Here is a 26,088-nt window from a genome sequence, read left to right on the forward strand (position 1 = left end):
AGACTGGGGTGACTACCTACCCCTCTCGCTGCAGACCCGTAACAACTGTAGTGTTGTTACCACCATGCTTAGTTCTACCATTCCCAGGCCTCCTAACCTCTCATCAACACACTGCTCTTCCTGGGGTGACTACCTACCCCTCTCGCTGCAGACCCGTAACAACTGTAGTGTTGTTACCACCATGCTTAGTTCTACCATTCCCAGGCCTCCTAACCTCTCATCCACACACTGCTCTTCCTGGGGTGACTACCTACCCCTCTCTCTGCAGACCCGTAACAACTGTAGTGTTGTTACCACCATGCTTAGTTCTACCATTCTCTCTCTACCACGCTCCCGCTCTCCCTTCAGACTCGTGGACGGAGAAGCCAGCGTTTGGGACGGGGCTGGAGGAGCATCTGAAGAGGAGTAGCAGAGAGATCGCTCTGCCCTTAGAGGCCTGCGTCATGATGCTGCTGGAGACTGGCATGAAGGAGGAGGTAGGGAGATGGAGGGAAGCATTGGCTGGAGGGGGGGGGGTGAGGGGATCATAGTAAGATGAGGACTGAAATGTAATTATGGATGGGTGGAATAATAGGATGGAGGAAATGGATTGAACATTTTTGTCGAAAGTGGACCAAAATACGAAACACAAAATGCACTTAAACTGGTCCTAAACATAATTGAACCCATCAATTTGAAATGTTTACAAAAATGAACATGAGGAGAGACGGGACAAAAACATTGAAATCGGTTGCAATGTTCGAAGTTCTTTTGACTAGAAATGTCAGCAATTATTCTGTAATTGCGATTTATTAGGATGCTATGTTTGCGTTTGCACGGTTTCAGAATACAACAAAGTATCTTGTTGGTCATAATAAATCAGCTGTGTTTATTCCTCCCAGTCTTTAGTTCTCAATACATTGTTTGTCTTCCCGTTCATTCTATGGGTGAACACAACACAGTCAGTGTGGTGAGAAGAGAGGGACTGTTTGTTTGGGAGAGAGAGAGTGGAGGTGTGTGTGAATGAATGAATACAGGGTTGGGTGTCTGTGTAGTGATTAAAGGAGAATTTAGCTCTTTTACAACCAAATCTCTATTTTCGAGTTAATGTTATGTTTTTGCGATTTCACTCATTTTTATTTTATTTACCCAACCAGCGATTTCACTTCCTCATCCTCTGTCAGTATGGGGGCTCGGGAAAAATACATGAACAATAGGGTATAGTGTTTAGTTGTACACGTGAAATTGTGTAATTCTGAAATGTATCCGCAACGTTATATTACATTATGTTTTGGCGACTTGAACAATACCTCTCCGTCCAGTCTAGCAGCAGGCTACACAATGGAACAGCTGTATAGGGGAAACTGCCCGAGTCGTACAAAATGGAATGGAACATTGCGAATAAAGTTGGAAATGACACAATTTCACGTGTACAACATCTAAAGACCTGCATCACTATACTGAAAGTGTTTCTGTTTCTAAAAGGACGTATTTGGGTGTTTTTGTTCTTTCAGAGCCCCCGTACTGCACAACGAGGATAATAGTTTGATTGATTGATTTATTTTAATCAAGTGAAATTACCAAAAAAGTGTCTGGACCCTTCTATGACAAAAGGAAATGTATCATTTTAAGCATTGTTTGCGGATTGTGTGTCTGTATCGCATCAATCGTGTCTGTGTTGTTGTATCAGGGCCTGTTTAGGATCGCAGCAGGGGCCTCTAAACTAAAGAAGCTCAAGGCTGCTCTGGACTGTTCCACCTCACAGCTGGAGGAGTTCTACTCAGACCCTCACGCTGTCGCTGGTACGGTGCTAAGCCCTACTCACGTTTTATACATGTTTCGGCAAGAGTTTTCAAGTAATATAACTGAAATGACTGTCAGACCATTCCTCACGTAACTGTCCTTTCATTCCAGGAGCCCTGAAGTCTTACCTGAGAGAACTGCCAGAACCTCTGATGAGCTTCCAGCTTTACGACGAGTGGATTCAGGCGTCTAAGTAAGCCACCACACACCGTCTCGTATAGCTGTGAAAGGAAGTGTAACCAAGTAGAGCAGTAATAAAAGTATGAGAAATCAAATGTAAAAAGGAGTGAAATTATAGCAACCATGAAACGGGTCCGTGATTGTCCCTCTGTCTCTCTGCCCAGCGTTTCAGAGCCAGACAAGCGTCTGCAGGCCCTATGGGTTGTGTGTGATCAACTACCGAAGAACAACAAAGCCAACCTAAGGTGGGTAACAGATGGACTGGTTCACACAACTTTGCTTCACAACAAAGATGTGTGTATTATGAAGATATGTTACCCTGTTTCTTAACATCTAATGTTTTGCCTTACCTGTGCCTGTCTCTGTGTCGTAGGTATCTGGTGAAGTTCCTGTCCAAGCTGGCTCAGGACAGTGAGGTCAACAAGATGACCCCTAGCAACATCGCCATTGTACTGGGACCAAACATGCTGTGGGCCAAAACAGAGGGGTGAGAAAGGGGGAGTTACTTTTCAAACTAAAAAACAAATGTTTGTTAGTGTTTGTTTATAACATGTCTGCTGTCCTCTGTATGCCTGCAGGACTCTAGCTGAGATGGCTGCTGCTACCTCTGTTCACGTGGTGACCATCATAGAACCTATCATACAGCACGCTGACTGGTTCTTCCCTGAGGGTATGTATATGTGACCTTTGACCGGGTCCTCAGGAGGGAGGTACTTAGTCTCCTGTGTACAGGATCATGAACAATGGAAACGGGAATGTCATCAGATTACTCTTTCAGTGGTATACATCTGATTCCCAGGCTACTCAAAAAGATAGATCTGTTTGTTTTTAAATGGTGCCTAAAGGAATTCTACTTGCCTGTTCTCCGCCTTTGCATAGATGTGGAGTTTAATGTATCGGGGATGTTCGCCATGCCCACCCCTCCTTCCAACCACTCGATGGAGTACGACTGTTCCACCATCGAGAGGAAGAGGCCTGGTAGCATGGTGGGGCCAGAGAACGATAACCCTCGCAAGGACAGGTAACCACCAACAGTAGCTAGGGCTGTTACGGTGACTGTATTACCGCCACACCGGCAGTCACGAGTCATGAAGGCAGTCAAATTCAACGTGACCGTTTAGTCACGGTAGTTAGGCTTCTCCGAGCTCTGATGATGCTGATGGGGCGGCAGGGTAGCCTAGTGGTTAGAGCGTTGGACTAGTAACCGGAAGGTTGCAAGTTCAAATCTCCGAGCTGACAAGGTACAAATCTGTCGTTCTGCCACTGTTCCTAGGCCGTCATTGAAAATAAGAATTTGTTCTTAACTGACTTGCCTAGTTAAATAAAGTAAAAAAAAAAAAAAAAAGGTCATTAGTAGTCTACAAAACTGGCTAACTGCCTGGTACTCAGCACTCTATTGTCTCTCTAATCACTCTGACATCAATACAAATGTCTTTGAAAATCTAATCAAACACTTCATGAGAGCTCATGTTGCGCAACATTTCAATAGGCCATACAATTGCTTGAGAAAACAGAGTGATGGCCTCTTAAAAGAGGAGGAACCCATCAGCTTTCTATAGGCTACTATATTTATTTCTCAACTTTCCTAATGTTAAACACATTGTTTCTCTTTACAACATGGCTGGCATGAAAATTTACCACAGGAAAAGCATCCTCCATCAGCTTTCTATAGGCTACTATATTTATTTATCAACTTTCCTAATATTAAGCACATTGCTTATATTTACAAAATGAGTATAGCCTATATGGCTGGCATGAAAATTTACCACAGGAAAAGCATCCTCCATTTGCTTTTTAAGTGCATAGCTGACATGTATTTTCCCCCGCTGCCCGTTTCAAGACAGGTGCATGATAGTTGTCCATTGTAAATCAAAACAAATTTCACACATTTATTATTTACTCTTTGTAAAGACAAGATGAAATCAATAATAGGCTAATATTGTCACCCATCACACTATCACTTGTGAATGATGCCCAGCGCAGTCAAGAAACAATGTATACCTTCATATCATAGTCGCACACCTCATGTAGGTCCCATAGGCCTATATGTTTTGGTAAGGTTTCTATCACAACTACAGTGGCCAAATAACTTCTTTTAAATTTAAGCACATTATCCGCTTTATAAGGATTGTAGAGCCTAACTGGCACATATACATATGCAGCACGTGAGTTTCAAGTTGGGTAAGTTCATTTTCACCATAAATGCACCTTTTTTTTATAATAAAAGCATTACATGCATAATCCCATTTCTGGTCACTTTTGATAATGGTGTTTTCCTGCTAATGGAACATTCACACTTATAACCTCCTGCCGTGTGAGCATTGCTGCACTTATGTGATGAAATAGCCGTATCTATCAATATTTTAAGCTAAACGTTCTGATCTGTTGCATCAGCCTCATTGGTTATCTTTTTTTTGATTGCTAGTGGTTGTATTAATTAGGGATCTATCGCATCCCACAACTGTCCCAGACTGTTTGGAATATTTATTTCTCTCACAGAATAGGTCAACTTTTGTACTATGGGGGATAGTAGATTGATGTAGGTTAGTGCTTTTTCTGTTTGTTAGGCCTACTCATCTTGTTAGCAGTTCTTCCTCTTCCAATATCTTCAATATGCGCCTCTGAATTGGATAGGATGCCCGCAGTTGCGTCCCCGATGTCCGTCTTCACTTGTAGCCTGTGAGAAAGAGCCGATCACGTGACGGAGAGCCGTGTGAGTGAGAGGTGATTTGGAGTAAACAGCACGCAGGGGAAAGTGAATTATAATTGTTATATTCAGCCCAAGGGCACAACTGCCACTGGCCACAAGGCATGGATATTTTTAGGGGGCATTACGACCACACAAAGGGGATGCTGCCGGACAATTCGAGGCATTATCAAGTGCTTGTCAAATTGGGAATGAGAGACTGATGAAGTGTATACAACCTGCGCAAAAAACACAGCAGAGCTCATGCCTTTCATGCAACTTTTCAAATCATCATTAGTCGCGTCATGCAGCCTTGGAATGTATAAACGTCATGCAGCCTTAGAATGTATAAATCAAATCAAATCTAATTTTATTTGTCACATACACATGGTTAGCAGATGTTAATGCGAGTGTAGCGAAATGCTTGTGCTTCTAGTTCCGACAATGCAGTAATAACGAACAAGTAATCTAACTAACAATTCCAAAAAAACTACTGTCTTATACACAGTGTAAGGGGATAAGGAATATGTACATAAGGATATATGAATGAGTGATGGTACAAAGCAGCATAGGCAAGATACAGTAGATGATATCGAGTACAGTATAACATATGAGATGAGTATGTAAACAAAGTGGCATAGTTAAACGTATAGCCCAACGTTTGTGTCACAACAAAAGTTAGATGAATAACTCTAAATTAAGCATATTGGAGTACCTGTTTCTTTAACTGCTCAACGCACTCCCTCAGATCGTTTGGAGAAACTATCATTTATATTTTATTCCATTGTATTCTTCACACTATAAAATAATGCCAGATCAGGACCTAACATAAGGACAACTCCGAGTATGCTATTCTCTTGTACTGAAATAGACTACATTTTGTTCATATCATGTTTCTTTAGACCGGTCTAAAATAAATAATGGATTTATTGTGAAGTTTAGACTATATTACATGGATTTATTAAGACTTTTTAAAATGTAGATGTTCCACAGGTCTGCATCAGTGGCTTGTAGGCTGTGTGTGGAAGCCAGGAGATGCTAAATGTGTTAATTAATGGTCAATTAACTAGCTCCATCCCTCTACTTTGAACTGCCATGGGGTGAAAGGTCAAAGACGGATCCTATACCTGCCAGTGCTCTGAGCTGAGGATATGCTATTTAAATCTAAAGGATTTTCACTTGTATAACTCAACCAATAATATATTAATTTACACTTTGAATGTTTGGTTTGATTGGTAGCTCTGATGATCATACTTACATGGGGGTCTTTTTGAAGTGTATTTTTGGATGTCTTAAGTGCTATAGGCTTCTAGTTGCTTCTAGTTTATCTTTGTGACTTTAGAATACAAATCTACATAACATCCCTTTTGACTATTTGGTGTGGAGTATCTCTCTCGCCCTCTTTCTCTCCACTCTCTCACGCTCTCTCTCTACTCTGGGACTTGGTGATTCTGTCCTGTCGCCCGGGTTTCTTTCTCAACGTGGCTCTGCCGTCTGTCTGTCCTCTCTCCTCTCTGTAGTTTTGCTAACAAACTGTCGGACCATAACACCGTCCCCCGTAGAGGCAGCAACACCTTAGGTAGAAAGCAGCATGCTTCACCCGCCTTCCAGCCCCCCTTACCCCCGGTAGAGGCCCCAGGGCCTGGGCAGTTCACAGGGTGCGTGGCTGAGCTCCAGGCCCCACCGGGGGGCATGGCGTTGGAGGGCTGCCAGCCTAGCCTGGCACTGAGTATGGCTGCCCTGGTGGCAGCGCAGCAGCTTCTCGCTACTACCGCTGAGGAACTCAGGTAAGGGTGTGTGGTGCACTGGGGAGCACAGACACGCATGCCACTCCACTGCATGGGAAGGAAATACCCTTTTGCCTGCAACCTTTTGATGATAATTTGCTGATAAGTATGTGTGCACTGTTTATGGTGATGTCACTGCTCTTCTACAAAATATAAATGTTTTATGGTCATTTGAATCATTTTTGAATGGAAAATGACTGCAGAGCATAGAAAATGTTGAAGTGACCGCATGGGTTTCTCACATTATTTTCCTAGAGTTTTTCCTCTCGCTGTCTAACTGCATTTTCCTCAAACAATTAACAAGTAATCATTATAATAACACTGTGGGTACATCTCAGTTCAGACCACTGGCTCTACAACAATGGTTGGTGTGAGCCAGCCGTCCTCAGAGGGCCCTCCCCACGCCTCTGCTCTCAGGCTAGAACACATGAATCAGCAGAAATGTTGTTTGACCATTAGGTCCATTTCCGTTTCTCATTGAGCTTATGTAGTTTTTGAAGGATGAGTTTGAATCCGTTTATGAAAGGTTTCCATTCAATCTCATTTTGACTGTTCTATTGATCCATTGGACAGAATATAGAAGGTAAACCGAAGACACCGCCCAGTGCAGTTAAGGACAAAAAGCTCACAGAACAGGCCTTCAATTTGATGGACATTTTCATAGCACTACGCTAAATTCTGAGTCTTGTACTTAAAATTAGGACCTCTGTCTGTCTGTTAAGCAACCCAAAGCGTGAACCCAGTTCCACCCCGACCCTCCACCAGAGGAACGGTTCAGGTGGGGGCCACCCGGGCACAGCCAGCTCAGCCGGAGGAGGGGGAGCTGGGGGACAGCTGGGAGTGGGAGGCCCTGGGGCTGGATCCATGGGGCCCAGTCCACACATGATGCGCAGAGGTGAGACACTCCTTAAAGCAATTCAGCTTATTTTTATTAGGTTGTTTGACATTTATTTGGAGCTATATGCATAATGGTATCATGAGGACATTTTTATCAAGAACCTATTTTCTTTTTCATTAGTAAGCCTCTTATTACAAGGTAATTTCCACTAGCAGTTATATTGTTACATTTGACATAGATTTACAAGCATGCTACACTGGATGTGTAACTGTTGCAGAGACACTCCTATTCATTTGAATGAAACCTGTGTAAGCAATGCAGATCTTTAAGAGCCTGTGCTGCATAGTGTAAAATGGCGCTCTGGTTCTATTTTTAGGAATTGAACGCACGCCTCATGCCAGAGAACACTACAGAAAGTGGCTTGGGCTCTGCTCAGCCTGGCTATAGTTAACCAGTCCAGTGTAGCAGCTGAAAACCCACTGTTTTTGTGACTCCCCAGTGTAGCTCCCCTGTTAGACGTAGACCTACAATTTCAAGTAGCCTAAAATAAAGTATATGTAGACATGAGATCCTTTCTGAAGTCCACCCCTCTCCACTATCCAGGTACAAAGAAGCCGGCCCCTGCCCCTCCCAAGCCGCTCAATCCCCCTTCAGGCCAGTCCAGTAACCCTACCAACCACCACCCCTTCTCAGGCCAGGGCCAGTCCCTCAGCCCCTCTCCCAGACCCCTCTCCTCCTCAAGCCACTCCCCTACCTCCCCCATCTCCCAGCCCTCGACCACCCCCCGCCGCCAATCCAGCAACCAGCCCCCCATCCAGGCCCCCAACCACCCGCCCCCACAGCCCCCCACACCCTCACAGGTCAGTCCCCCGCTCCACCCTAGGGTCCTCAGCCAGCCCGCAGGAGACTACCCGGGGGCGGACCAGTCTCCTCCAGACACCCCCACCCCGCCTGACACCCCTCCACCCTCCACCACCCTCCTGGACATACCCGGTGCCCATCCTGGCCCCCCCTCTCCCTTCCAGTCAGGCTCCCTCCCCCGGCCGCGCCCCGTCCCCAAACCCAGAAACAGGCCCAACATCCCTCCGCCCCCTCAGCCCCCCACACAGGGAAACGATACCAACGGGATCTGCAGCACAGCCTACAAAATCATGGGTGAGTCCAGTCAAGTGACGTGTTATTGTCCCATGAAGGGAGATTTCATTTGGCAACACGCCACATAAATATATTCACAACAGTCTATAAACAGACAGAACAGACATATCACAACAATCCCTTCTTTCAGTTTATAGTATTGGTTCAGTATTCAGTACCTCCTCTAGTGTTGACAGTATATTGACAATGTTTTATCTAAAAGTCCTGTGTCCACAGGTTCAGGAGCATTTATGAAAGGTTTGTCAGGTGATACTTGCATTTTGCAGCTCCTGCACTCCATCCGTTTTGGCATTACTCCATTACCACATCATACTTTTAGAAACATGCCACCTGTGCCTGCTTTTACAATTGTTCCCATTGGTTGTGAATCATCATGACTTTCAACCTTCATTATTAAATCATTTAAATATCAGTAACATTTTGATGTGGAATTTGCAAAGGACATCTCTAATGGTTGGTCTGTAAATGATGATGAAAGAATACCGGAAACTAAAAAAACAAAGAATTTGATTCATGGAATTGGCAGAATATAAACTTTTTGAATTTGATAGATTGTGTCAGGATGTCTTTTGCAAAGCCTTAAATTGCATTTGTTTGCCTTCTGGAAATATATTTTTTTGTTAAGACATTGTTGTCATCTTTATTGGAAGACTTCCCTATAATGGCCTGCTCCTTGTCTTGGCCTATACTATTGTACATCCTAATATTGAGCATGATCATAGCCTTTCATACATATTCACATTAGGCTAAACACACTGCATGCCTAACTTGACTTAGGTGTGTTTTAGTTTGGCAACCCAACCGCATCAGGTTTTAGTGTTCTGGTATGCATGGAACAGGATTGTACTTAAGGTGCAAGCCTTGGATGCATTTTGATCCTCTCTTTAACTCTGTGCTGATGATGGCAGTGATGTGGTTTTCAATAAAGAGGGCTGCATTATTTTCCTTTATGATGGAATGTGGATAGCATTAGCATGATTCTGTTTAAGAGTAAATCTGTCTCAGCATCATCTCTGATATGCTACATAGTGTGGCTGGCATTTAACGCTACTTGATGGTGCACTGCTATTTTTATATTTAAGCCAATGGAAAATGGTCATAGATTGCATCGGTTGAAACCACTGTTTGGATGTCAGATCCTTCAGATGATGGTACTGAAGGTAGTAGCTTGGGGGGAGTGATTGTCTGTACTGCAGGTTCAATTTGCATTATGCTTGTCTTTTTTAAGCATGTCAACCATCCTTGCCAAAACAAACTAACATTGAACACAAGTCACCATCACTTTTTATTGAATTCTTAGTATTTTTTACTTAGTTAATCCACAATATTTAGCTAAAGAATAAGTGAGTGATTTTATACAGTCTCTCAACAAACAACTACAGCTTAGCAGACTTTTAACATGAACTCCTCAGTCAGCTGCAGCACTAACATTTCACGGTCTTTGTCCTGTCCAGACCCAGCCCTGTCTCTCAAAGGCTTGACCCGAGCCTTCATCCCTGAGTTTGCTGTGGACCAGCAGCCAGTGACCGCCCCCTCCATGACGTCCGTGCCCCAGCCCAAAGACTCAGACCTGGACACAGAGAGTACCGTTCTATAAGGAAGAGGACTGGCCTTGTCTCTCTGTCCCCTCTCCATCTCCTCTCCAGGTGTGGTTAGAAGTTGACCCTAACCACAGGTCCAGAGTCAGATATTAGTGTCATCCCCTAATGGTTAACTTTAGGTCTAGGGGTAGGGTGATCTGGTCCTAGACTTGTGGTTAGTGTCAACTTCTACCTCAAGCTCCCCTCAGATCACCACACATCTGCTGCTCTCTCTCAACTGTCCTCCACACACTAACTTTCCCTTCACCACCCCCTTGGTTCGCTCTACTGCAGGCCTGTTACAGCTACAACTCCATACAGTCAACTCAACCACCCCAGTGGAACTACAGAACAGGCCTCCTCCCCTGGCCCCTCCCCACCAGGAAATCGTAACTGTAGCACTGATGAAGCCTCGATAAAGCTTTGTAGATTTTGGGGGGATGATGAGGTTTGGAATGAAAACGGTATGCATTTGCATGGGATGTTGCACCTTAATGAGTTTTAAGGGCCCGGGGCTGGATTTCTAAGCTAACATACGGAATTGTTTTAAGATGCTTAAGGAACTGCTAGTAGAGTGGGTTGTTAACAGTGGACCGACAGACTTCTTTGATATTGGTGTGTTGTTCTTGATGATGGCCTTAGTTCAAGAAATGAAAAATACTATTTGTAAATGTGAAGCACAGTAAACGTGGGTAAAAGTAGAATCCCGCCAAAATAATAACTGTTGTTGAAGTGTAGCAGGTTTCCAGTCTATCTCACAATTATACCTTTTTTTATTTTTTTTTTATCCCTGTTTTTGTATGAAACCCATCCTTTGCTCTCTGTATTTATTTCCTAAAACACATTCCCTGTAGCTTGAGTTAATAATCATGCAGTTTTCTGAAGCAGGCCTTACTGGTTCCATAACTCTTGGCAGGGATAGGTCTATATACTTTCAGTGTACATGCTGATCCTCTTGGCTTGTAGGTGCCTTCCTAATCTTCTGTGTTTACCGTCAATGTTGCTGGGGCATTAAAGTGACAGTTCCTGTATAAGTGAATATAGGAAAGGACTGTTTTAAAGCGCTTATACTGTAGCTACCTTGTCATCTGACTAGTGAATCACTTCAACAGCTGATATTGAACCAAGTCTAAACCCCACAAGCGCTTGCTTTCCAGGGAACAGGTTTCTATATGGAAGATCATTCTGCTCTACCTTTCCCACTGAGCTGGGTTTTACACACAAACCAATGTAACAACCTAGTAGTGAGGTGGTGTTGGATACACTAGACCAGAAAAGCTTAATTATCTTTTATTTTTATACAGGTTGCTTTTTCCTTGAGTATAATGCAGGGTTGTGCTCCTAGAGAAGAGACCCTGAATGGTATCAACTAAAGGGCACATTTCTGGATGCTTTAGTTGCACTGAAAACATGTTCAGTATTTGTACTGCTTTTCAGAGACCATCATCATCCATGTAGTCTTGCTGAGATTCCCCTCTATCTCATCTTTTCCTTTAACTTGCTGCCTTATCCTTCTGCAGAAAGAGTACCTTGTTTCGAGGCTCTGAAAGATGAACAAATGCCATTAAACTACAAATGTTAAAGCTGCGTTTTGAGCTCAGCTAGTTTTGTATGCAGACTGAGCTGAAACAAGAAATAAATCAAATGTAAAATGACTGCTTGGTTATACTCCCTTTCTGAATAAAGTATATGAAGAAAAATGTGAAAAGGTTGTGAGTCATGGCTTGATCACTCACATGCTCACACATGAGCTCACAACATGATTCATTTGGTCTTATTGATGGGAGGACGATTGTCTAGTAATCATTTCTTCAATCTCCGGCTACCAGTAAAGTCTGTGGCGTGTCGGCCACGCAATTTCTAAAATAAAAAATGAATAATTGTTTAAAACACTCCTGATTCTGATTCAAGAATACGGTGTAGATTACTGTATCCTCCTCTAACAGTAAAGCTGGCTCCTGAGCATCCTGGCCTGAACTGCTACCCTGTAACACACGCATACACTGAACAGCTTACCTATAGCACAACACGCACTCAACAGCTTACCTATAGCACAACACACACTGAACAGCTTTCCTATAGCACAACACACACTGAACAGCTTTCCTATAGCACAACACACACTGAACAGCTTACCTAAAGCACAACACACACTGAACAGCTTACCTATAGCACAACACACACTGAACAGCTTTCCTATAGCACAACACACACTGAACAGCTTACCAATAGCACAACACGCACTGAACAGCTTACCTATAGCACAACACACTGAACAGCTTACCTATAGCACAACACACACTGAACAGCTTACCTATAGCACAACACGCACTCAACAGCTTTCCTATAGCACAACACACACACTGAACAGCTTTCCTATAGCACAACACACACTGAACAGCTTTCCTATAGCACAACACACACTGAACAAGTTACCTATAGCACAACACACACACACTGAACAGCTTACCTATAGCACAACACACACTGAACAGCTTACCTATAGCACAACACACACACTGAACAGCTACCCTATAGAACAACACACACACTGAACAGCTTACCTATAGCACAACACACACTGAACAGCTTACCTATAGCACAACACACACTGAACAGCTTACCTATAGCACAACACACACACTGAACAGCTACCCTATAGAACACACACTGAACAGCTACCCTATAGAACAACACACACTGAACAGCTAACGTATAGAACAACACACACTGAACAGCTACCCTATAGAACAACACACACTGAACAGCTACCCTATAGAACAACACACACTGAACAGCTAACGTATAGAACAACACACTGAACAGCTACCCTATAGAACAACACACACACTGAACAGCTACCCTATAGAACAACACACACTGAACAGCTAACGTATAGAACAACACACACTGAACAGCTACCCTATAGCACAACACACACACTGAACAGCTACCCTATAGAACAACACACACTGAACAGCTTTCCTATAGCACAACACGCACTGAACAGCTTACCTATAGCACAACACACACTGAACAGCTTACCTATAGCACAACACACACTGAACAGCTTACCTATAGCACAACACGCACTCAACAGCTTTCCTATAGCACAACACACACACTGAACAGCTTTCCTATAGCACAACACACACTGAACAGCTTTCCTATAGCACAACACACACTGAACAAGTTACCTATAGCACAACACACACACACTGAACAGCTTACCTATAGCACAACACACACTGAACAGCTTACCTATAGCACAACACACACACTGAACAGCTACCCTATAGAACAACACACACACTGAACAGCTTACCTATAGCACAACACACACTGAACAGCTTACCTATAGCACAACACACACTGAACAGCTTACCTATAGCACAACACACACACTGAACAGCTACCCTATAGAACAACACACACTGAACAGCTACCCTATAGAACAACACACACTGAACAGCTAACGTATAGAACAACACACACTGAACAGCTACCCTATAGAACAACACACACTGAACAGCTACCCTATAGAACAACACACACTGAACAGCTAACGTATAGAACAACACACACTGAACAGCTACCCTATAGAACAACACACACACTGAACAGGTACCCTATAGAACAACACACACTGAACAGCTAACGTATAGAACAACACACACTGAACAGCTACCCTATAGCACAACACACACACTGAACAGCTACCCTATAGAACAACACACACTGAACAGCTACCCTATAGAACAACACACACTGAACAGCTAACGTATAGAACAACACACACTGAACAGCTAACGTATAGAACCCTCAAATCTAGACTTCGAAGCCAGTTCCGCTGCATTTTTGTTATTGCTCCCCTCTAATCAGGGACTGAATAAGACCTGGGACACCAGGTGGGTGATTCACCTCTAATCAGGGACTGAATAAGACCTGGGACACCAGGTGTGTTAAATGATCAGGTAAAACAGAAAACTAGCAGCCTGTGGATCTCGTAGGGTTAGAGTTGAATACCCCTGTTATATAACACACACACCGACAGGCCTGTGACACAACCCCTCAAAGATCACAAAACATGGAGGTCTTATATCAAAATACCTTACAAAGGAAACGATGAATTTGTCTTACAACTGGTATGTCTGTGATATGGACAAATTGACATGCAACAATGATGTTGAAATTTGCCACCAACAGTGTTCAGCATCTGCTTTACCCTGTGTTTCAGTAGGCACGCGCAGATCATGGCCAGGCTATCTGGAACCAGGGTCTCTACAGCTGGGTCTGTGGGGTGGGGTCCTGGAGGCTGAGGGGCTGCATCACGAAGTGGTATCCCCACGACGGGAACATACGGCTCAGCACACAATGAGACACCACCAGGATACAAACCTCCTTCAGTGGGCAGATGGGCCAAAAACAACCACAGTCAGATAACCGAGCAAAGCAAGGGCCATGCCTCAATGAGGAGTCAGAGGAAAACTTACTTTGGGCGTTTCTCAATGTCATTCAGATCTTCCAGAATCATGTGGAGAACTTCTGATGAGGACTAAAACCAAACAAATGTCACTTATAATATGAATATTAATAGGCTAATATAGATCCTGCTACATCTGTAAGCAAAGTAAAATTGTTAATTCTCAACATACCTCCATCAACTAAATTATACATACCTTTGGGATATAATAGTATGACAGCGACTTTTTCAGTGTGTTTTTCAGGAATTTTGACAAAAATTGCTCATAGTATTCTGGAATGACGCCGAGCAAACGGTGAGCAACTCAAAGGCTTTGAAATATGGATTGATGCTGCCATATGGATTGATGCTGCCATATGGATTGATGCTGCCATATGGATTGACGGCACCGGAGAGGAAGGCAGAGGTTTTACGTGTCCCCTAACCTATTGTGTTTCTTTTGGTAGTTGATTTGCGTTGTTTGTAACAATTTTTTGGTTGTTTTTGTTGTTGACATGGATTACAGGCAACATTTGCACTGAGCAAAAGGCTAGAGCTGCCGCTTTCAAGGAGTGGGACTCTAACCCGGAAGCTTATAAGAAATCCCGCTATGCCCTCCGTCGAACCATCAAACAGGCAAAGCGTTAATAGAGGACTAAGATTGAATCGTACTACACCGGCTCCGACACTCATCGGATGTAGCAGGGCTTGCAAACTATTACAGACTACAAAGGGAAGCACAGCCGAGAGCTGTCCAGTGACACAAGCCTATCAGACGATCTAAACTACTTCTATGCTCGCTTTGAGGGAAATAACACTGAAACATGCATGAGAGCACCAGCTGTTCCAGAAGACTGTGTGATCACGCTCTCCGCAGCCGATGTGAGATCTTTAAATAGGTCAACATTCACAAGGCCGCAGGGCCAGACGGATTACCAGGACGTGTACTGAGAGCATGCGCTGACCAACTGGCAAGTGTCCTCATTGACATTTTCAACCTCCCCCTGTCCGAGTCTGTAATACCAACATATTTTAAGCAGACCACCATAGTGCCTGATCCCAAGAACACTAAGGTAACCTGCCTAAATTACTACAGAACCGTAGCAGTCACATCTGTAGCCATGAAGTACTTTGAAAGGCTGGTCATGGCTCACATCAACACCATTATCCCAGAAACCTTAGACCCACTCCAATTTGCATACCGCACCAACAGATCCACAGATGATGCCATCTCTATTGCACTCCACACTGCCCTTTCTCACCTGGACAAAAGGAACACCTATGTGAGAATGCTATTCATTGATTACAGCTCAGTGTTCAACACCATAATGCCCTTAAAGCTCATAAATAAGCTAAAGACCCTGGGACTAAACACCTCCCTCTGCAACTGGATCCTGGACTTCCAGACGGGCCGCCCCCAGGTGGTAAGGCTAGGTAACAAAACATTCGCCATGCTTATCCCCAACACAAGGGCCCCTCAGGGGTGAAGGCTCAGTCCCCTCCTGTACTCCCTGTTCACTCATGACTGCACGGCCAGGCACGACTCCAATACCATCATTAAATTTGCCAATGACACAGCACTGGTAGGCCTGATCACTGACAACAACGAGACAGCTTATAGAGAGGAGGTCGGAGACCTGGCCGTGTGGTGCGAGGACAACAACCTGTCCCTCAACGTGATCATGACAAAGGAGATGATTGTGGACTACAGGAAAAGGAGGACCGAGCACGCCCCCATTCTCATCGACGGGGCTGCAGTGGAGCAGGTTGAGAGCTTCAAGTTCCTTGGTGTCCACATCACCAACAAACTAACATAATCCAAGCACACCAAGACAGTCGTGAAGATGGCACAACGAAACCTATTCCGCCTCAGGAGACTGAAAAGATTTGGCACCATCAAGAGCATCCTGACTGGTAACATCACTTCCTGGTATGGCAACTGCTCGGCCTCTGACCGCAAGGCACTACAGAGGGTAGTGCGAACGGCCCAGTACATCACTGGGGCCAAGCTTCCTGCCATCCAGAACCTCTTTACCAGGCGATGTTGGAGGAAGGCCCTGAGAATTGTCAAAGACTCCAGCCACCCTTGTCATAGACTGTTCTCTCTGCTACCGCACTGCAAGCGGTACCGGAGCGCCAAGTCTAGATCCAAGAGGCTTCTAAACAGCTTCTACCCCCAAGAGTCCTGAACTTCTAATCAAATGGCTACCCAGACTATTTGCATTGCCCCCCCCCCCCCTTACACCGCTGCTACTCTGTTGTTGTTCTCTATGCATAGTCACCTCAATAACTCTACCTACATGTACATACTACCTCAACTAACCGGTGCCCCCGCATATACCCCCCTGTATTTAGTCTCGCTATTGTTGTTTTACTGCTGCTCTTTAATTACTTGTTACTTTTATCTCTTATGCTTGTCCATATTTTTTAAAACGACATTGTTGGTTAGGGGCTCGTAAGTAAGCATTTCACCTTAAGGTCTACACCTGTTGTATTCGGCGCATGTGACTAATACAATTTTATTTGATGATGGCAAACGATTTACTGCCATTTTCCTGTTACTATGGCAACAGCATCACCACAAAACAATTTCCACTTAATTTGGTCCATGATTGTCATTAGTGCCAAAGAAGCTCGAGGGTATCAGGCAGATTTATTTGTCAAGCATTCATGTTTTTAACAGATCCAAATACAACCGATCCAGAAGCAACCACATGGCCAACATAAAAAGTCAATATTTTTTTAACTATACAAAGTACTCCAATAATATCAATGAAAACATATAAAACACACTTTTACAAAATGAACATTTCAATAAATTAACAATAAACTTCAATCGACCAAATGTTATAATAGGCCTACATTTCAGACCCAATTTGTCAGAATATAATAAAAGTAAACAAATCCAGATATAACACAAAACAACACCTATACAAACATGCAAATGCTTCGGACAGTTGTCAACACTGTACTGCACTAGTGGCAATATTTAAATGTGTTGCAGTGTCTTTTTGAACATGATGACAAATTGCCTGGTACGACAGGTCTGTAAATAAATACATCTGTATTTTTATGATGGCAGCTCTGACTGAAATTCCAATGTAAAAAGGAATTATGGAGGGAAAGTAGAAACACGTACAGTATTAAAGAAATACCATCAAAACAGCTTTAAATTAACATCAGAAAAAAGTGAACATTTGTTCTAAAACAAGATACAAATTCAGGTGAATTTATGGCAGAGATGGACGGTTCATCAATAACAACCACAGTGACAGTAAGAGCTGCCAAGACCACTCAAATGAATTGATGTCTTTCTGTTATCAGCTATCCATTTACTAGCCCCGGTGGGTTAACCCTCTTATTTCATGTGGTTCATCATACTATAAAACACTTAAAACCCGCAGGAGTCTGGCATTATTTTTTGTTTCCCCTGCCGAGTGGAACTTTTGAAATGCCAAACGTCAGGATGACTGCAGGTACATTAGGATGACTGCAGGTACGTTGACACCAGAAAGCTTCTAATTTAAAAAATTATAATTCACAGTACTATTGTCATGCCAATGTAATGATTCTTGGTAGGTTAATACTGCGTTCTATCATCACATAATCTAAGAGGCAGTGAGTGTGTGTGAATGGAATTTGAGTTTCTGTTGTTGTGCACTTTTCAGATCAAGTCCTAAAAATAGTGCTCAGCTCTAGATAACATTCATATACGTTTGACTATCAGCCATCTAAAATGTAATTTCCATATACATCTATGCTTTACAATTTCAATATAATTTCAATTTCAAATAATCCAATATCAAATATATACTCTTATCTAAACATATTAATCTTCATTACTAATTTCTTGTACTACTTGACCTTACCAGGGACAACTGTGGGCCCTAGGGCTCAGAGTTCTTTCTGGTCAGATGACATGTTCAGGAAGAACTCCTGGCCATAGGTCATTCCGCAGTGTTGAAGATCATGTTGTTTGTGTCCCAGTAGCTGTGACTGTTTCTTTGTGTTGTCTTGGCACTTTGGTTGAGGAGAGCAGAGGGGTTATCCAGTCTCTCATCTCTACCAGGCCAGGGGAGAGGCCACTCTGGGGATACAGGGGTTCTCTGTAGCCTGGGTCTCATTCAGTGCTTTCTGGAAAACATGAACCAATCAAAATCATGCATGAGTCACAGACACACTTGAATGCTGTCAAATTGTACGGTCAGAGACCTATCAAGGGCATCACTATGGCTACCGGCTCACCTCAAACTTGGAAGTAAACTCAGCGAAAATGGCGAAGAAGGCCTCAGTGGAGGTGGCTTTGCTGTCCTCTCCGAAGTAAGAGGCCACCTTAGTGAACTCATCCATGGCTCTCAGCTGCAGAGAGTCCAGCGACTGAACTGCTGGGTGACTGTTCTCCAGGAAGCCCTTTATCTCCAGGGTCAAGGATAAAACTGTCAAACTGTCAGACCATTTGAAGCACAGTGAAACATTCTGACTAGTAACATCCTGATGACTGTTATGTATGGTGTAATTATATACAATTACAGTGTAATTAATTACTACTAATCACTACAGTGTGTTACTGTGTGGCACACACTAACTATACTGTCTACCATGATTATGTGTGTGTGTGGGAAATGTTCTGTTGTGAAGGGAATTGTTGTTGTCGATAAAAGGATACACTCATGACAGCAGCGAAGTGGTCCTCAGCCGTGGCAGGAATCATCTGACACGCTGTCCTGATGTCCTGGATGGTGGAGTGGAGGTCACCCAGCTCAGCTGTCAGGATTCGCTGATTCACTGCAGAGAAAGTTCAATACAAAACCATACAGTATGACTCATATGAGACAAATCCATTGCAAATTCAAGTGTCTAATGCGAATGCCATTCATTATAAAGTAATTGCTGTCGTGTTTCAGTCTTATGCGATGACTGCTGTAAGGCATGTCGGAATGTTGAAAAGGAACTATCAGGAAACGACCGGGGGTTATCAGGAAACGACCGGGGGTTATCAGGAAACGACCGGGGGTTATCGGGAAACGACCGGGGGTTATCGGGAAACGACCGGGGGTTATCAGGAAACGCCCGGGGGTTATCAGGAAACGACCGGGGGTTATCAGGAAACGACCGGGGATTATCAGGAAACGACCGGGGGTTATCAGGAAACGACCGGGGGTTATCAGGAAACGATCGGGGGTTGTCAGGAAACGACCGGGGGTTATCAGGAAACGACTGGGGATTATCAGGAAACGACCGGGGATTATCAGGAAACGACCGGGGATTATCAGGAAACGACTGGGGATTATCAGGAAATGACCGGGGGTTATCAGGAAACGACCGGGGATTATCAGGAAACGACCGGGGATTATCAGGAAACGACCGGGGATTATCAGGAAACGACCAGGGGTTATCAGGAAACGACCGGGGGTTATCAGGAAACGGCCGGGGGTTATCAGGAAACGACCGGGGATTATCAGGAAATGACCGGGGATTATCAGGAAACGACCGGGGGTTATCAGGAAACGACCGGGGGTTATCAGGAAACGACCGGGGGTTATCAGGAAACGATCGGGGGTTGTCAGGAAACGACCGGGGGTTATCAGGAAACGACTGGGGATTATCAGGAAACGACCGGGGATTATCAGGAAACGACCGGGGATTATCAGGAAACGACTGGGGATTATCAGGAAATGACCGGGGGTTATCAGGAAACGACCGGGGATTATCAGGAAACGACCGGGGATTATCAGGAAACGACCGGGGATTATCAGGAAACGACCAGGGGTTATCAGGAAACGCCCGGGGGTTATCAGGAAACGGATAAGAACATGACTTTTAGAACATATTGTGGACTGTGTAAATGTACTAAATAGATAGAAGGTGTTCATTCTGCTAGTGAACCTCAGAGTCCCGCTGAAGGATGGAACCAGGTAAAGAACATTGTGTGGTGTCGTCTCACTGTACCTTTGGCTGCGAGTGGTACGGTTGTGAGGTCCCTGGCAAAGTTCAACAGTTCTGGGAAGTGTTGGCATAGCGATTTGGCAAGAATGTGGAGGAAGGTGGATTTACCATCCACTGTTTTAGTGGTGCTGAGCTGTAAGAATTAAGGTGAGATAGGATTTGGCATTAGAAAGCAAAGACAACACAAATACTATAGTGCAAGGGTTCTCAAACCTCTCCTCGGGGACCTCTAGTCATTCCACGTATTTGAACTATTACACAGCTAGCACACCTGATTCAAATGGTCAACTAATCATCAAGCCCTTGACTAGGTGAATCAGGTGACTTAGTTCAGGGCTACAACAAAATAGTGAAACATTTGGGGATCCCTGAGAATTAGTTTGAGAACCACTGCTATAGAGGCAAATGAGGCTAAAGCACAGTCAGCAAGAGCATGAACATCCATCCATACCTCAGTGAGAAAGTTGATCTTAAAGCCAGTGGTTTTGTTTGTCTTGGGTTGACCATTATTCAGGTAATTCCCCATTGCCAGCACAAACTGTCAACAGAAACAGAGGTTTAGAAACCGTTTACAGGTAAACAACACAATAAAAACACTATGCATACCTCCGAGTCTGTTTCTTGTTACCTTATCCTATATGATTTTATAGACAGACAAATCTTCAAAATTGCAATTCTTAACTGAATCATCTTGGGTCTTTGGTCTTAAATCCTCCTGGTTCTTTAATAACCTTAGATCTTGACAGCAGGGTACCATAAAAAATATGAAATCAACAGTCGTTTGCCATTTCTCAACCATTAAGCTCCTGTATTCCACTCCCATGGAGCAGTGGTTGTATTACCTCGAGGATCTTGGCCAGTTTCTTGCTGCTCCTGAGTTCCACTGAGGCCTTGTAAATACATTCGTATCCAGCCTTCATCTCCTCTGTCTTCTCCTGCAGGGTCGTCTTAAAATGGAGGCTCCGCAGACGAGTCTTATACTCAGGGACCATCAGCATCTGGGCACACAGATTATGAACTTGTTAAAATATTGTTACTGTTGCTAGTATAGTAGCATAATACTGTGGTAAACTACTACTATATTATACAGTAAAATACTGAAATAGATATTTTTTAACATTCTAGCCGCAGCCTAGACGGATCACTACGCCCGCAATAACATCTGCTAAACACGTGTATGTGACAAATCAAATTTTATTTTATTTGACTGGACCAATATAAACAACGTCCCGATCCACCATTTGGGAAACATTGACACAACAGTGTCTCTGTTACCTGCAGGACAAACTGGTCAGGGTCGCTGAGTTTGGCGGAGTCCTGGTCGAAGCGTTGATACTGTTTGACCTCCTGGTCATCGGGGGCGTAGAGCAGCAGCTGCTTGATGTGGGCCGGCTCTAGCCTGTCTGTGGTCATTGTCATCAGCACCTTACGCAGCTCACCTGGAGACAGCTTCAGGTGGGCGATCAGGATGGCTGAGGAGAGGAGGAATGGAATGGAGGGATGGAGGAGACTAGGTTTATTTGTATTTTATTTGGATCTGTTACAAAAGCAACTGATACTCATCCTGGGGTTCACAGAAAACACACTACAAAACAGTCATTGACAGTCACAGGCCTTCATTGATCAAAAACAACAACAATAACAATACCATTCAACTGCTTCTGTAGAAATCAGAGAACCTGTGTTTGAGCCACGTGGCCATAGAGGGTATGTTCAGATCATTGAGAGAAAGGTTCAGATCCCTGGGGGCTACGGCATGGTCATACTCACAGGCGTTGTAGGCCTTCTTATAAGACAGAATCTCCACCACGTCTTTCTTTTTGAAGCTCTCGGGCAGGAAGGCTGGCTCTGGAAGAGAGACTGACACATTTAATCACAGTGTAAGGATGCTGCTCTCCAGGCACCAGAGGTGGAAACACTAACAGGCACTAAAGATAGATGGGTAAAGATAGAAGAGAGGAGAGATGGGATGGGAGGTGGTGCCATATGGATAATGGATTTGATGAGCAGGTGAATGGAGGAGCTTAGTAGACCATGGGACAACTTGGTGAACTGTGAAGGCAACAACATGGAATATCAGCAATACACTTACACAATGAAACACAAAAAAAAGCCATGTTGAATTAATGAATGTGATGTACTCTTACACAGCAATGATATAAAATCATTATATTGCATTATAAATGCATGGCTCCCTTGCAAAAGAGACCTTCAGTGGGACTCCATGTTAAAATAAATAAATATCAAATCAGAGACAATGACGGTAGAAGGACAATATTAAAAAATTGCATCATAGAGGTGGTTTAACTGGTAAAAACAGAAACAGTGATATGAATACATTATATGATATGACACCCCGAGATGAGATGTTTGATGAAAAGAGGTCATAATAAAGAACTTACTGGAACTCTGTTGGGTACCAAAGTGCAGCTCTAGATCGAGGTACTTCACCATGTCACTCAGTTTGTCATAGTCAGGGTCCTCTCCAAGCTAAAGCAGACAAAGTATCTGTCAATACATGTCTGAACAAAACAACAACAAACAGTATTATTCCAGGTTCAGGGTTAATATAATATACTCCACACGTACCTGTCCCCAGATGGTCCCCTCGGAGTTCTCTACCTGCTCCCAGCGTAGCCTCTTGACACTCATGTGGTTGGTGTCCCCAGCACAGGGACTGGAATTGGGCAGTGGAGGCGGGTCGCACGGGGGCGGCAGTGGTGGAGGGGGCGGTGGGGGCACCTTGTGTTTCTGGAGCTCTGACACTGAGACAGGGGTCTCGTAGGTCTTTGAGTGAAGGGGCTGGGGAAGGTGACTCTGGGGCTGGGACAGGTGAGGGGCCTGGGGGGGGTGACTCTGGGGCTGGGACAGGTGGGGGGTCTGGGGGGGGTGACTCTGGGGCTGGGACAGGAGAGGGGGCTGGAGAGGGTGACTCTGGGGCTGGGACAGGTGTGGGGTCTGGGGGGGCAGGCTGTGGCTCAGCTGCGGCTGGTAGGGCTGGTGGCTCAGCCTGGGCTGGTAGGGCTGGTGGTGAAGCTGGTGGTGTCTCTGGAGGGCGAGCTGGCTTTGCCTGTTGGGCTGAGGGGAGGGCTGGGGACACAGGATGGGCTGGGTCAGGGGCTGAGGCTGGCTGGCCTGCCGGGGCAGGTTCCTGGGGCGAGAGGGCTGGGGAGAGTAGCAAGGGGCCAGGGGGAGAGTCATCTGGGGTGCTTGGTGGTGGAAACGGCCCTGTAGTTCATCCCTGGTCGGCAGCACCTTGTGTAGGGTCGGCCTGTTGTACGTGAAGGTCCGTGGAGGGGGCGGGGGAGGGGGGATGATGGGGTGCTGCGGCTGGAAGGACATGCGCGCCCGGGGGATGTGTTCGGGGGAAAAGCGAGAGAGGACCGAGGTAATGGGGAGGGGGTCGGAGAAGCCGAATGGTGGCGGGGGTAGGGGGGGTGGGGAAGGGCGGGGGCGGCGGGGCGCTCTGGGGGGGGCGGGGGAATGGGGATGTGTTCTGACCCGGAGGAGTAGGTGAGGGAGGTGGCGTCATCGTTGCTGCTGATGTCCTCACTGCTGGCACTACTCAGCTGGTGGGGGAGGTAGCTCACTTCCTGCTCATCCTGGAAACTCATCTGGACACAGCAGATAATGATCATTCTCATTCTTTATAATTAGACACACCCATGTCATCTGATTTACATATTATAACCTTATACAGTTTTCAGAAACCTTACGATCAGATGCACACATACTGTATATAATCTGATGGTCATTTTATCACTGTATACATGAATAGTCTGCACACACCTTATAAACAACCTTTATTGTACGACGATAATGTATCTAATCATTTCCTATTCATATGCACCGCTTTTCTTCAGAAACAATGGAAACCAACTCCATAAATACTGTATCTGTCGACACAATAACAACTTCACATACTGTACCGTCTGTATCTTATTCATAAACATTGGATTTTCTACACTGTAGATACTTAAATAACTCAATGACACTACTGTAGGCACAGACGGCCTGTTGGCGAATTTGATCTGGTATCATTAACATTTCAAACCAATTCTCTTAGAGCTCACATTGTCTAATTGTGATTCTCTGGCTCTCTCACCTCCTCACATTGACTATCTCTTCATATACTGTCTCTGTCTCTCACCTCCTCACATTGACTATCTCTTCATATACTGTCTCTGTCTCTCACCTCCTCACATTGATTATCTCTTCATATACGGTCTCTGTCTCTCACCTCCTCACATTGACTATCTCTTCATATACTGTCTCTGTCTCTCACCTCCTCACAGTGACTAAACCTTCATCTACTGTCTCTGTCTCTCACCTACTCACAGTGACTAAACCTTCATCTACTGTCTCTGTCTCTCACCTCCTCACAGTGACTAAACCTTCATCTACTGTCTCTGTCTCTCACCTACTCACAGTGACTATCTCTTCATCTACTGTCTCTGTCTCTCACCTCCTCACAGTGACTATCTCTTCATCTACTGTCTGTGTCTCTCACCTCCTCATAATCGTTCTCTCCAGGGAGGAAGTTATCCACCAGAGTGACACGGTGTCCCAGCTGTTCGCTCAGAGCGTCCAGGAACTTGTCCGTGTCCCTGCTCCGGGGGGGTCTGGAGAAGGTGAAGAGCTTCCTGCGTCTGGACAGGGGGCTGGTGGGGTCATCCGAGTGCTGGGGAGACGGAGGGGGGCTCTCCAGGCTCACGTAAGGGTTGGAGTCAACGCTACCGGGAGACGGGGTGGTTCCCTCATGATAGAACTCATACAGAGGGTCGGGCAGAGGCTCCTTCCATGTCAGAGACAATCCTGATTTACGGTTCCCTGTGGGGGGGGGAGAAGAAACGCTGCATTATTTCAAAGGTATCTAACAAAGGACTTTGTGACTCTGCGTTTTATTTGGTTGAAATAAAACTTGACCCCCGTGGCAGCTGTTTGTTCAATTTACTCTAAAGAAGTCTCTTAAACCAGATGGGTTCCATCTTAAATGATCTAATTTGTCATCCTTAAAGCGAGCATGAGTGACAACGTTAATGGTGATGTCGTTGTAACCTTTATGATATACTGACCATTGGCTTCAAGTGGTTGCCATGTCAACGGTGTGTGTGGGGGTGTGTGTGTGTCTGTGTTACCTGTGCTACCTTGACTGAGGGAGGAGCGAGCAGGAGACTGGCCATAGGCGTCAGTCTGTCCCAGCTCCTCAAAGTCTGGTAGGGTCAGTGGAGAGCAACGACTGTGACTCTGTTGCATGGCATTCTTCCCTGTGTACACACTTTCCAGCTCTGTGTACACTCCTGACATCTAGGGGTCGTAGGGGGTGTGAGCAGGCCGTTAGCACAAAGCACTAGGAACTCTTTATCACAAGGTCTGCTTATAAACTCTTTATCAATCATTACTAGATAGTTTGTTAACCATTATTAACCTTGAGTAAAAATCATAAACAACATGCGTCATATTTGTCTTTTTAAAAATGTGAACATACTGTAACTATGTAATACTATTTACAGACAGTTCGTGAGCAGACGTCCAGATAAAGTGTTTCCCAAAGCACTGGTAAAAGCATTGCAGTACAGCGGAGCCCTGTAAGTATTTCTCTTTATAAACAGATGGCTCATCATTAGCACCGCTGGCTCTGCATGGCTGACCATTGTGTTGCAGTTTTATAC

At 44.7% G+C, this 26,088-nt stretch overlaps 2 protein-coding genes across 13 annotated transcripts in view; one reads left to right on the plus strand and one right to left on the minus strand.

Annotated features, from left to right (window-relative positions):
• arhgap17a (Rho GTPase activating protein 17a) overlaps nt 1-11,716 on the plus strand; it is a 46,117-nt gene extending 34,401 nt beyond the window's left edge. For 3 of the 12 annotated variants that reach the window (XM_031804731.1, XM_031804734.1, XM_031804738.1), the window contains 12 exons: nt 349-476; nt 1,670-1,781; nt 1,894-1,975; nt 2,127-2,207; nt 2,336-2,449; nt 2,541-2,632; nt 2,842-2,983; nt 6,169-6,435; nt 7,158-7,330; nt 7,877-8,428; nt 8,645-8,674; nt 9,883-11,716. In XM_031804731.1, coding sequence (XP_031660591.1) covers nt 349-476; nt 1,670-1,781; nt 1,894-1,975; nt 2,127-2,207; nt 2,336-2,449; nt 2,541-2,632; nt 2,842-2,983; nt 6,169-6,435; nt 7,158-7,330; nt 7,877-8,428; nt 8,645-8,674; nt 9,883-10,025 — 1,916 coding nt within the window. In that variant the 3' untranslated portion in view covers nt 10,026-11,716. Of the gene's footprint in view, nt 1-348; nt 477-1,669; nt 1,782-1,893; nt 1,976-2,126; nt 2,208-2,335; nt 2,450-2,540; nt 2,633-2,841; nt 2,984-6,168; nt 6,436-7,157; nt 7,331-7,876; nt 8,429-8,630; nt 8,675-9,882 lie in introns of all 12 variants that reach the window. The other 9 variants (XM_031804736.1, XM_031804732.1, XM_031804737.1 and 6 more) reach the window with 9 other exon arrangements.
• Nucleotides 11,717-17,104: 5,388 nt separating this feature from the next.
• grid2ipb (glutamate receptor, ionotropic, delta 2 (Grid2) interacting protein, b) overlaps nt 17,105-26,088 on the minus strand; it is a 19,022-nt gene continuing 10,038 nt past the window's right edge. Inside the window, 12 exon segments of the mRNA XM_031804587.1 lie at nt 17,105-18,604; nt 18,716-18,880; nt 19,137-19,255; nt 20,420-20,549; nt 20,868-20,954; nt 21,259-21,414; nt 21,692-21,888; nt 22,187-22,264; nt 22,819-22,906; nt 23,006-23,870; nt 23,903-24,030; nt 24,927-25,246. Coding sequence (XP_031660447.1) covers nt 18,533-18,604; nt 18,716-18,880; nt 19,137-19,255; nt 20,420-20,549; nt 20,868-20,954; nt 21,259-21,414; nt 21,692-21,888; nt 22,187-22,264; nt 22,819-22,906; nt 23,006-23,870; nt 23,903-24,030; nt 24,927-25,246 — 2,405 coding nt within the window. The 3' untranslated portion in view covers nt 17,105-18,532.

The sequence above is a fragment of the Oncorhynchus kisutch genome, linkage group LG25 (genome assembly GCF_002021735.2).
Source record: "Oncorhynchus kisutch isolate 150728-3 linkage group LG25, Okis_V2, whole genome shotgun sequence".
Classification (NCBI taxonomy): domain Eukaryota; kingdom Metazoa; phylum Chordata; class Actinopteri; order Salmoniformes; family Salmonidae; genus Oncorhynchus; species Oncorhynchus kisutch.